The sequence below is a fragment of the Peromyscus californicus genome, unplaced genomic scaffold (assembly GCF_007827085.1).
Source record: "Peromyscus californicus insignis strain IS unplaced genomic scaffold, ASM782708v3 Scaffold_10__1_contigs__length_136768540, whole genome shotgun sequence".
In the NCBI taxonomy this organism is placed as follows: Eukaryota; Metazoa; Chordata; class Mammalia; order Rodentia; family Cricetidae; genus Peromyscus; species Peromyscus californicus.
This window is the reverse complement of record NW_026294391.1, coordinates 84231604-84244183: the sequence shown is the minus strand read 5'-3', so window position 1 is coordinate 84244183 and position 12580 is coordinate 84231604. Positions and strand designations below refer to the sequence as shown.

The 12580-nt window shown below is 49.6% G+C and overlaps 1 protein-coding gene across 2 annotated transcripts; it reads right to left on the bottom strand.

The window, feature by feature from the left end:
- Positions 1–2090: 2090 nt before the first annotated feature.
- Armcx4 (armadillo repeat containing X-linked 4) lies at positions 2091–12287 on the bottom strand. 2 transcript variants are annotated; one of them, XM_052735741.1, is made up of 6 exons: positions 12154–12287; positions 11578–11648; positions 10713–10802; positions 10302–10383; positions 9938–10025; positions 2091–9630 (listed from the first exon to the last, which is right to left on the bottom strand). In XM_052735741.1, exon 6 carries the CDS (start codon positions 9503–9505, stop codon positions 2438–2440), a length of 7068 nt encoding a protein of 2355 aa, XP_052591701.1. In that variant the 5' UTR covers positions 9506–9630; positions 9938–10025; positions 10302–10383; positions 10713–10802; positions 11578–11648; positions 12154–12287; the 3' UTR covers positions 2091–2437. The 2 variants fall into 2 exon arrangements, with proteins under 2 accessions (XP_052591701.1, XP_052591710.1); XM_052735750.1 differs by lacking the exons at positions 11578–11648; positions 12154–12287 and adding an exon at positions 11520–11542.
- Between the last annotated feature and the right edge of the window lie 293 nt (positions 12288–12580).

Here is a 12580-nt window from a genome sequence, read left to right as displayed (position 1 = left end):
CTGAGTCAACCTCCCCAGTCCCTTAGGGATCATGAAATGCACCTTTTTTTCCTTCATAGAAAGCATATATGCTTTTACAATCTGTTTTCCTACTGAGGAGTACATGCCGAATTCTCTGCCATAAACGCATATGTCTATTTTAAATAACCTTATACTTTTTCACCCTTCAAAACAGCTTGAAGATGCACAACTTACTGCAAGCTGATTATTTTATTTGCTCCTAAAGACAGATTTCTACAAATAGAATTATTGGGTGAAAGGGCATACACAGGGCTAGTGAGAGGGATCAGTGGGTAAAGGCGCTTGCTGCCAAGCCTGAAGACCTGAGTTCGATCCCCAGAGCCACAAGGTGGAAGGAAAAGAACAGACTCCTACAAGTGGTCCTCTGCCCTCTGCATGTGCACTATGGCAAGCCCCTTCCCTCGACAGACAGACAGACAGACACACAGACACACAGACACACACACACACACACACACACACACACACACACACACACGCACGCACGCGTGCAACCCGAAAAATAAAATATAAAAGAGGGGAAAAGGAGGAAAAGACATGCATATCTTCAAGGCTTTGAAATGTGCCAATGGACCTTGTACCTGAAGCCAAGGTTCCAAGTGAAGAGAGAATGGTCTGGGGCTCTGATAGGACAGAAATATTACAAATTCTAAAGGAGAGATGTGTATGGCCCTCTGCGCTACTTGCTAAGAACAGTGACAACAGAGGCAAACTCAGACCCAGTCACCTTAGGAAAGGATCAATTAAACACATACGTGTGTGTGTGTGTGTGTGTGTGTGTGTGTGTGTGTGTGTGTGTGTGTATTTTTTTCTGGGCTTAAAGGTATTGCAGTTTTCTATAAACTTTAAGAATCCCACATACATCTTTCACCCTCAAACTAGGCAAAACTTTTTTAAAAAAACCTATTTTCCCTACTAATTTCCTTTTCCTAGTTTCTTTTTGAATACAAGGAAACAAAGTCAGTAGACAAGGAGTGAAATGCTCAGTAACATACCTGATAGGCTGCCAGCCACACAGCTGAATGCTCACACACACATATAGAGGTACCCTTGTCAATACTGTGTGGTGGAAGAAAATTGGAACTTCTCCCTTGTGGATCCCAACGTCACTCTTGATGGTACTGTGAAAACCCACTCCAATCAATCTTATTTAAAAAAATCCTGATGCACTTACTAAAATTTATTTTTCTTTCAACTATATTTTATTAATTCAAAACAATTTTCTTATGCACTTATATAGACACCAGAGTTGGCTATGAAAGAGGACATGTTCCCATGGACTCCACAACCCTAAAAGAAAACTGATCCTCTTTATATGTCCTCAGAATAAGCTGGAGCACTTACTCACCACAAAAGATCCCAGGCACAGTGAGTGACTCAGGCCTACACTCCCAACGCTTGGAAAACTGAGGCTAGGGGATTGCTAGGAGTTCAAGGCCAGACTTGACTACATAGTAAGTCACAAAGGAGAGAATTCTCACTTAAATCCTGTCCTTAGGATCCCCACAGGAACTAATGACATTTCAGATGTTTGTCATCTCGTGCCTCTGCTATGATGGTAGCCTCCTAGCTTGTTTTCCTATCTCTAGTCACCATTCCTCTCCTCGCTCCAACTTGTACTCATCCTGACACAAATCAATCACATTGTTTTCCTTTCATCCTCTGGTCGTGGAAGTCCTTGCTGTTTCTAGGGATAAGCACAATATTCAGACACTCTGGCAGTCGGAAGTGCTCCATAGACAGAATTCATGCTGACTTCCTCGGTCCTTTTTATCTTCTCTCGTGGCCCTCCTGAGTCATTCTACCCAGCTTCTCCAGAACTGGATTTCCCACTTCCTTGCCTTCCACCAATTCTCCATCCTCAAATGGCCTTTTTGACCTTTTGTATCTTATTCAAACACAGCTTGCTTAAAAAGACCCCCTTTTCCATGAAGCATTCCCTGGGCACTGATAAATCGGGCAGCATTTTCTGCTTCCTCTAAGCACTGATAGGAAGCAGCTGTCTGTGACCGGAAGACTCCTGATTTTATTTCTAAACAGATCATAAACCCAAGGATGAAGACAATATCTCTTTCTTGCTTCTTAAAACACACAACTTTATTGATGACATAAAAATAAAGTCTCAAATGTATAAACATAAGTCCACACAAAGGACCAAAGATTACCTTACTTATGAAGAATCAGTTTGGTTTCTGCTCATGAAGCATACTAAAAATATCTCAATCCAGACAAGATAAAAATTGACACATGTATTTCCAGAACAAGCTTGAATTCGTTTGGTGTTCATAAAATTGTCCAGCTATAGGTCCTTATAGGCAACATTAGTTTCAAAATTCTAATGCAATTTACAATGTACAGCATGTCCAGGATGTAAAACCAAAATGTTACTCAAACTCTGGGGAGAACAGAGAGCCAATCAAAGTTTATTTATTAATACCTCAACTTTTTCTTTCACCTCTGGATCACTACAATCTGCTGCTAAGGCTCTAAGTTTCTTGGCACAGGCTTTAGGTCGTTGAAACAGAAAATAAAGGGAACTTTTACTGAACCTGTCTTGGGGATATGTTTTTGCTCTTTTTTTAAAATGACGATTTATATTTTCAAAAAGTAAAAGGGCATTAAGGATGTTCTCTTTTGTCTCCTTCTTGCTAAAGATGTTAATCAGTGCTGTTGGTGCATTGGCAATGAGCAAGTCTTTTGTCATGGATGGATTTTTAGAGAAATTCACAAGCATTCCCAAAACATGGTCTTTAGTTTCTCCACTTCCCATAGCCAACAAACGGAGAAATTCTGAAATGTAGTTGGTAACCATATGCTGATACTCACTAGTAATAGTCAGGTGTCTTATCAGTCTTAGTCCGGCCACTTGCACATTTGAGTTTAAGGGATAGGTGACAGTATCTTCACATACCTGACTTAAATATGTCTTAACCTTCCTATGGTTTTCAGCAGCAACTGAGAGGTTATTCAAGGCATTTAAAGCCTTCTGGCGGACAGTAGGGTAGGGATTACCCAATAAGCTTTGGATAACTGAAATTCCACCTATATTCCGGTCAATTTCCTGCGGAAAAGGATAATCAGCACTGTTATATAGAGCATTCGTGGCTATCTCATGAACAGAAGCATCTTCAGTCATTTCAATCATGCAAATGAGTTTCTCGAGATCTTCTGGATCCAGATTAACATCCCGTTTGCAGCGGCAGTTGCAGGAATGCACCTTGTCTCCAGTATTGACTTGCTTTCTGAAGCCTTCTTCGCCTGGAAAGCTGCTTTGCTGTAATAGCTTACTTTCTGAACAAACTATGGTTCCATCCCATACACCCATTCCTGCCCCAGGGACCATGGATGGATATATGCCTCTTGGTTCAGTGGTCTTTTTGGCTTTCACTTGAGATGTAGACTCGTCCTCACATCTGTTTTCATTACCAGTACAGAACCAAGATCGGATGTCAACTCCATCAGCAGCATCAAACTTCTCTTTAGTGCTGACCTTATCCCCAGTCCCAGATTCAGAATTGGCATCTTTTTCATTTGTAGATCTGAGGTCGTTATTGTCCTCACTGTCAGCCCCAAACAAGTTTCTTAGACTGATCTCTTCAATACCAGGGCTGGATTCTCTACTTAGCTCCTCCTCATCATCATCATCATCATTTACATCTGCAGCGAAAGTCCAAGACCCTAAGCCAGCCTCTACTTCAGTCCCAAGCCTAGACCCTTTAGAGGCTGCATCTCCCTCCCAGGACCAAAACTCCATTCTGGCTTCAGCCCCACCCTGTGCAACAACTCCAACCGCAGCCTCAGCCCCAAGTCTAGACCCTTTAGTGGTTGAGTCTTCATTCCAAAACCAAAACCCCATTCTGGTCTCAGCCCCAACCTCGGCTACAACTCCAGCCCCAGCCTCAGCCACAACTCCAGCCCCAGCCCCAGCCTCAGCCACAACTCCAGCCCCAGCCTCTGCCTCAGCCTCATGCCTAGACCCTTTAGTGGCTGCATCTCCATCCCAGGACCAAAATTCCATGCTGGTCTCAGCCACAGATTCAGCCACAGCCTCAGCCCCTGCTCCAACTCCAGCCTCAGCCTCAGCCTCAGCCTCAGCCCCAAGCCTAGACTCTTTTGTGGCTGCATCTCCATCCCAAATCCAAAATCCCATGCTGGTCTCAGCCACAGCTTCAGTCTCTGCCTCTGCCCCTGCTCCTGTCCCAATTCCAGCCTCAGCCTCAGCCTCAGCTCCAAGCTTAGATCCTTTAGTAGCTGCATCTCCATCCCAGAACCAAAATCCCATGCTAGTCTCAGTCTCAGCTTCAGCCTCAGCCCCTCCCCCAACTCCAGCTTCAGCCTCAGCCTCAGCCCCAAGCCTAGACCCTTTCGAGGCTGCATCTCCCTCCCAGGACCAAATTTCCATTCCAGCTTCAGCCCCAACCACTGCCTCAACTCTAGGACCAGCCTCAGTTCCAGTCTCAGAATCAGTTGCAGCTGCAGCTGCAGCCCCAGCCTCTGCCCTAGTCTCTGCTCCCACCTCGGCCTCAACCTCTGTCTCTGCACCAGCCTCAGGCCCAGCTCCAGCCTCAGGCCCAGCTCCAGCCTCAGGTCCAGCTCCAGCCTCAGGCCCAGCTCCAGCCTCAGGTCCAGCTCCAGCCTCAGGTCCAGCTCCAGCCTCAGGCCCAGCTCCAGCCTCAGGCCCAGCTCCAGCCTCAGGCCCAGCTCCAGCCTCAGGCCCAGCTCCAGCCTCAGCCTCAGCTCCAGCCTCAGCCTCAGCTCCAGCCTCAGCCTCAGCTCCAGCCTTAGCCTCTGTCTCAACTTCAGCCTCGGCTCCAGCCACAGTCTCAGCCTCACCTCCAACACAGGTGCCCGTAATAGCTGTCTCCTCAGTACTGGTCTTCTTCTCATCCCCCAATCCAGAACTAATGGTGGCTTCTTCCTTAGTACCTGACGTGGATTCAACACTGGCCTCATCTTTAAGATCAGCTATAGGCAAAATAGTAGCTTCTTCTGTCCAGCACCAAGACCCTATAAAGGCCTCACTCCCAGGCCCAAACCAAAATCCTTCATTGGCCTCCACCTCAGCACTTACAAGGAATCTTCCACTGGTCTGGTCTTGTGTATCTAGCCTAGATCCTCCACTGGCTTCATTACTAGACCTAGACCCAGGCCAGGATTCTCCACATGCCTGATCTTCAAATCCAGATTTAGAAGAGCCACTAGTCTGATCCACAGGCCCAACCCAGGACCCTCCACTGACCTGACTCCCAGCTCCACCCCAGGAAACTCCTCCACTAGACTGATCCTCAGACACAGCTGGCCTGGACCCTCCAGTGGCCTGGTCCCCAGCACCAGCCCAGAATCCTCCTCCAATGGCCTGATCCTCAAATCCAGGTTTGGAACAGCCACCAACCTGATCACCAGTCCAGGACACACCACTGATCTGAGTCCCAGTGACAAGCCAGGATCCACTAGTAGCCTGGTTCACCTGCACTGGCTTCGACCCTCCAACGTCCTGACCACTAGCCCCACTCCAAGAGCCTCCTCCAATGCTCTGATTCCCAGTGTAAGTACAATACCATCCACTGGTCTGATCTCCAGTGCCAGGCCAAGACTCTCCATTAGATTGGTCCCTGGGCCCCATCCTAGACTCTCCACCAGACTGGTCCCCAGAACCAGCCCAGGATCCTCCTACACTGGACTGATCTACTCCACCAGCAGCCAGTTCTCCAGACCCAGGCTGAGACTCTCCATTGGCCTGGTCCAAAGGCCCAACCAAGAACCCTCCACTGAGTTGGTTTCCAGAATCTGCCCAGGATCTTCCAGCAGACTGATCCTCAGGCACTGACTTGGACCCTCCACTAGCCTGGCCAACAGTGCCAGTCCAAGACCCTTCATCACTGGTCTGATTCTCAAAACCAGGTTTGGATCCACCATCAGACTGATCTGCAGACCCTGATGTAGATACTCCACCAGCCTGGTCCCCAGTGGCAGCCCAGGAAGCACCACCAGATGGATCTACAGTCCCAAGCCTGGATGCTGCACTAGCTTGGTCTGCAGTCTCAGTCCAAGACCTTCCACTGGACTGATCCTCAGGTCCCAACCTGGACTCTCCACTGGTCTGGACACCGGCTCCAGCCCAGGTCCCCTTTTCACTGGCCTGATCTTCAAACCTTGGCTTGACCTCACCCCCAGCCTGATCACCAGTCCCTGTCCAGGACACTGCATTGGTCTGGTCTACAGCCCCAGTCCAGTATCCAATACTAACTATATTGCCAGCTCCCGTCCAAGACACTGCACCAGCCTGATTGTCAGCCACAGTCCAGGTCCCAGTAGCCTGGTCCACTACCCAGGACACTCCACTGGCCTGGACTGCAGGCCATGACCCGTCACTGACCTGACTCACAGCCCAGGGCCCTGCAATGGCCTGGTTTCCAGAGACAACCCAAGAACCTGCACTGATCTGGTTCTCAGCCCCAGTCCAGGAGCCTCCAGTGGCCTCAGTAGCCTGAGCTCCTGCCCAGAGTGCCCCACTGGCCTGGTCACCAGCACCTACCCAGGACCCAAGAGCAACCTCATTCTCAGTCCTAGCCCCAGTCCAGGACTTAATGCTGTTTTCATCACAAGCCACAGCCCAGGAACTAACAATGCCAGTCTTCTCATTAGCCCCACTCCAGGGCCCGACATTGGCTGCATTCTCATCATCAGTCCAGGATACAGTATTCTCCCAGTCTCCATCCATGGTCTGAAACCTAAATTTGATCCACCGCTCGGCAGCAATCCAGTCCTCAACACCAATCCCATTCCAGTAATAATCGTGCATGTTAGGCTGAGCACCTACCCCACTCACAATTTCAGAAGTGGGCACAGCACCTGCCACAGGCCTTGCATACATCTTATTGTCTACAGTGGCTCCTACCTGTGAACCGGACAGACCTTTATCCCTTGCCCCAAGCAAGGCTTCATTCTGGGAACTGACCACAGCCTGGGGCTGAGCAGAGCTCCTTGGACCTGTTTTGGCTCCTGATTTAGTACTAGCATTGGATCTGACCTTATTCCTGGCACCAAGCAAAGTCTCATTCTGGGAACTGACCACAGCCTGGGACTGGGCAGAGCCCCTTGCACCTGACCCAGCCTCTGCCTTAGGCACAGTGTTGGAATTGCCCCTGACCTTATTTCTGGCACCAAGCAGGGCCTCCGCCTGGGAAGAAGCCAAAGCCAGTATTGTACTTGCCCCAGCCTCTGCCTTAGGCACAGCATTGGGATTACCTTTAACCTTACTCTTGGAACCAGGTACGGTCTCGCCCTGGGAACTGACCACAGCCTTGACAGAGCCCATCGTACCTGCCCCAGCATCTGGTTTAGACCCAGCACTAGAATTGCCCTTGGCCTTAGTCTTGGTACCAGTCAAGGCAACACCCTGGGAAATGGCCACAGACTGGGGACAGGCACCCACCCCAGCCTCTGCCTTAGGCACAACATTGGGATTGCTCTTAACCTTATTCTTGGCACCAGGTAAGTTCTCACTGTGGGAAGTGGCTACAGTCTGGGACTGGGCAGAATCCGTAGTGTCTGGTCCAGCCCCTGCTTTAGGCACAGAATTGCGATTACCCTTGACCTTATTCTTGGCACCGGGTGCACTCTCACCCTGGGAACTGGTCACAACATTGGTCTGGGCAGAGCCCACTGTAGCTGTCCCAGCCTCTGCCTTAGGCACAGGATTTGGATTGCCCTTGACCTTATTCTTAGTACCAGGCAGGGCCTCATTCTGGCAACTGTCTGCCTTTGCCCCTGCTTTAGACGCGGCATTAGAGTCACTTTTGCTATCAACCTTGGAATCAGACAAGGTCTCAGCTTGGGTTTTCGTCCCAGCTTGAGGCTGTGCACACGTTTTCACATCTGTTGCAGCTCCTGCCTTACACTTGGCTTTGGCTTTGCCTCTAGCCTTACCTTTAGTATTAGGTAAGACTTCACCTTGGCTCTGGGCCGTAGCCTGAGCCCCTTCCTTACATATGGCATTGGCATTGTCCTTAGCCTTGATTTTACCATCAGGCAAGTCATCACCCTGGACACTGGCCACAGGCTCAGTCTGGGTACAGAAAACCACGTCTCCGCTAGCCTCTGCCTTAGCCACATCGCTGGGATCACTTATGTTTTTATCCTCGGTATCAGGCAAGGCATCAGTCTGCGAATTGGTTTTCGTGTTTGCCTTGGTCCCTGCTTTAGCCATGGCAGTGGCATTACCTTTACCCTTAACCTTGGCATCAGGCATGGCTTCAGGCTGGTCACTGGTTACAGCTTGAGGATCGGTATCAGTTATGTCAGCACCAGTCACAGCCTTAAAGACAACATTGGCATCTTCCCCGTCCTCAGTCGTGGTGGCACCAGACGTTGTCTCAGCCTGTATCGTGGCCACAGTCTCAGGCTGTATTATACAAGTTGTCATATCTGCCTCTGCTTCACAAATGTCATCTGTATTATCACAAGCATCATCCCTTGCCTCTGGCATGGCTTCAGCCAGAATGTTGACAACAATAGGGGGCTGATCGGAAGCCTTTGTATCTACCCCAGACCCTGCCTCAGACGTGCTTTTGAGAGTCCCCTTGTCGTCAACCTCATCACCGAGCATGTCATCATTTTGGATTCTGTCCACAGCCTGAGACTGTGCATAGGACTTCACGTCCACTCCAGCCACTACAAGGGGCATATCAATGGGATTTTCATTAGTATCAACTGTGACACCAAGCCTAGTCTCAGATTGAGTTCTAGTCACACTCACAGTCTCTTCCAGTGTTCTTATCGTGGCTTCTGCCACAATTCCAGTCTCATTCATGGTTCCAATCTTGACTACTTCCTTGGTCACTGCCAAGACCTCACTCTGAGTCACTGTTACTCTGTTAATCTCTGTCTCTTTTTCAGCCATTGGAGGAGCTTCTGCTTTGGTCTGGGTCATTGCTTCTTTCTTGACCTCTGCCCTGCCAGCCATTTCCCAAGCTTTAGCTTTGGTCTGCGTCACTGCCTCTTTCTTGCCTACTTCCTCAGTCTCAACTTCAGTTTGTGTGACTGCCTCTTTCATGGTTACTTCTTTGGCTTTGGCTGTGGCTTCAGTAAAAGTCACTGCGTCTGTCATGACCACAGTTTCCACCAATGAACTGGTCTCAGAATGAGTCTCTACCTCCTCCTCAAGCATTGTCTCGGCCTGACAGGTGACACTGGCTCTAGCTAGAACAGGGACATTGGGATCTGCTTCGGCCACAGGCTCACCTCCTTCTCCAGTTTCTGGTTCAGTCTTGACTCTAGTTTCTGCTCCAGCCATGGCTTCACCTGTGGCCACGGTCTGGTTCTGTACCCCAACCTCAGTCTCCGTCTCGATCCTGGACCCATTTCTGGCAAATCTGCTCCCACTCTGAGATCTTCCCTTGGTTAATCTGTAAATGCAGTAGCAAGTGCCAGCCCAGATCACCAGTCCTGCAGTTGCCCAGCCCACATCCTGAACTCGGCCCATGTAATCACCCCTGCTGAAGGCAGGAACAATGTATTGGGCTCCCTCAGGCTACGAAGGAGGATGGTGTGTCTGAGCAATGGTGTTTAACCACTTACAGGCCTGGAGAGCTGCCACTCAAAGTAGACCTAGAAGTGGAAGAAGGAAATGAATGTAACCATCTCTTCTAACTCTACGGCATTATACAGATAGATACAACCAGGAACAGGAAAGGGTAGAAATGATGTACTTGTTGGGAGAAGAGAAAGATCAACAAACTTTTCATCATTTCTTCCTACCCTCCCCAGTGTCCAGCCATTTTCGTATGCCAAATGAATTGTGTCAAGGATGGCAGGAGGGCTGATGACGGACAGATGAGGAACAGAAACTCCCAGAACTAGATTTTTAAGGGATCTTCTCTGGTTGCCATTATCACAGGTCCCCACTGACACAAACCTGGAATGAATGAATGAAGTCTCCTCTTCTATCCTTCTTTTGCTCAGTGAAACACCCTAATGTACATACAGGCACGAGACCTTTAGACCTAGAGAAAGGCAGACAAAGAGGAGTGAGTTCTTGATGGAGCAGTCATTTTATCAGCAATTTACTCCCTCTGGTTACCCAATGTCCTTAGCTGCTGTCAGGCTCTTTTTCCATGGACCGGAACTAAGGTAAAGGTTCAGGGGAAATACCAGGAATGGTGAGAACGATGACTGTGAAAAAAGAATAAAAAGCTCCCCCAGACTGTCCCTCCTGGAATGCACACTGGTCTCCACTAACCCACATTCGAGGCATGCCTAGACAGTCCCCACCCTCTTACCAGTTCTAGGGATCAGAGATAATTTCGTCTTTGCTTCCTCCTTCCAGCGATCTCAGACTCTGAAGCAGACATGCAGGAGGAGCTATAGGCAAGCAGATAAACAGGAGATAATGGAGACTGTGTCCTTAGTAGAACAGATAAGCACCCTAATTCTCGGTTGCAATGCCTGCATCGCCAGGGTCCTGGTCCATTTTAACAACATATCTTATCTTGTGATTCCATCTCTAGCCTTCTTTGTCACAGCCCAGTCCACCCTCCCTCAAATATTCCCACCGTTTCCTGCACTGAAATTAACAGGTTGTATTGCAGCATTGTGGAAAGCAGCCATGTGTAGACAAGGCAGAAGTGCCATTCACTGAAGCCCTTTCAAGCTCAGCCCACCCTCTTTTGTCATCCCCAGCCACTACCCACCTTCGTATCAACCTCCATAGTTCCAAAACAGTCTCCCCCTCTTTCCCTTGCTTCCAGGACTAAAAAGCCCTACTTCAAACATGAAAAGCCCTGGGAACAGACAAAGAAAAGAGAGAGGGTGAGTGCTGAGTGCTTTTGATAGCCAAGCATGAAACATCTGTGTCCCCCGACCCTGCCTTTCGGGATTTAGAGAGTCGGGCATAACCTAGGGCTTCATCTACACTGAAATGAAACACAGAGAGGGAAAGAGAAAAAAGAAAAGCGGGGGAAAGGAGAAAATTTATTTTTTAAACCACCTGTAGGATTCTAGATCTTTCCTCAAAAGTCCACCATTTCCTTTATCAAGATGGTCAGGTAGACATGACTATCTGAAAATTGGAGGATGGCGGAAGAGATGGAGGCCCCACATCCCATGATTCTTCAATCACAGCCTGCCATCTGCTTCCCTGAAAGCCATTTCTAGGAGTCTCAGCACAAGATACAAGGTGTGGAGGAGGGCTTTTGCCTCTGCAAAATCATTATCCCATCCCCCAAAGCCTCCATCAAACAATAGTACCGTTCTTTTACACAAGAATTTGTATTTTTCAATATCACCTGACATAAATCAAAATAATCTGTAATATATTGGTATTCACCATAGAATTTAAGGAAAAGTCCGACGCCTGATAAGGAAACAAAGCTTAGGTAAAGTTCCCAGGCTAGCCCCACCCCACATCCTAATCACATATAAATACAATATATTCAAATACACACACACACACACACACACACACACACACACACACACATATATATAACAGTGCCTACGTGGCTGCATAGAATCCATACAGAACTTCAACGGTTCAGTGTTGGTGCTCACACTAACCTCCATGGAGCCTGTGCGGTTCTCTTGTCTCTGTCTCCGTTTTTCCCTCGCCTCACCACAGACACATCGAACTATTGTCCAAAAGGAGAGAGTAAAGGCACTGAGTGCTTAGGCCAGCACCAACGCCACACATCCCAACACTCTCCTTTTTGGAATCCGGTTGTCAAAGGTCCCTCCCCTCATTCTGAGACACCACCCCTACCGAGCCCGCCGTCCAGGCACTAAGGCCCACCATTTTCTCAGCAAATGCCACGGTGGCGCGCGTCCCTCCTCTGAAAGGAGCAGGAAGCCCGCGGACATGTGCGGGCGCCCATTGATGGAGTTAATTAAAGAGGATGGACATCTCCCTCTGCATTTCCCTCTAGAGACTCTGCCCACCAGCGGCCCTGTCAAAGCACAGGGTTCCCTTGCGCAGATTCAGCCAGGGGCTGGGGGACGCGGGAGAATAGGAGGGGAAGGGCTCCTTGAACTTGATCCAGCATGGACACCCCCCCTCCTCAATCTATCTCCGTAGCCCCGCCGGATCCGGAGACTGCGGCGAGCAGGGCCGTGGCGCGGCCGCTCCGGGCCCCTTACCTGATCAGCTCACCCCGGGCCCGATGCCAGCCCGCCGCGCGCGGGGCAGCGGGGAGCTGGAGACCAGACGCGAGTGACGACTGCACCCAAGGCTGCGTCGCTCTGCAGCTCCAGGTCACGTGAGGGCCGCGCGTCATCGCTCTCCCTCCCCCTCACAACCCCCCACTGGTCGGAAGGCAGTCAACAGGACCCCCTTCAGCCTGCACAGGCGCCCCCCTCCTCGCATCTTTGCGCGGAGCCCCAGCGCGCCCCGCCCTGTCACTCATCTCCGCGCTCTCCAATCTGAGCGCCCACAAGTGTCATCACCATGTAGCGGTTGGAGTTTACCGGTCCCTGGTTACTAGGAAGGGTCTGTACCCCCACCCACTCCCAGGCCTTGGCTGGAGCCTTTTCTGCATCTTTGAGGAAGCCTTTCTTTTCCTCTCAG

What these genes read in the sequence shown, in the direction of transcription:
- Armcx4 (XM_052735741.1), bottom strand. Translation starts at nt 9,505, where the DNA reads ATGGGCCGAGTTCAGGATGTGGGCTGGGCAACTGCAGGACTGGTGATC.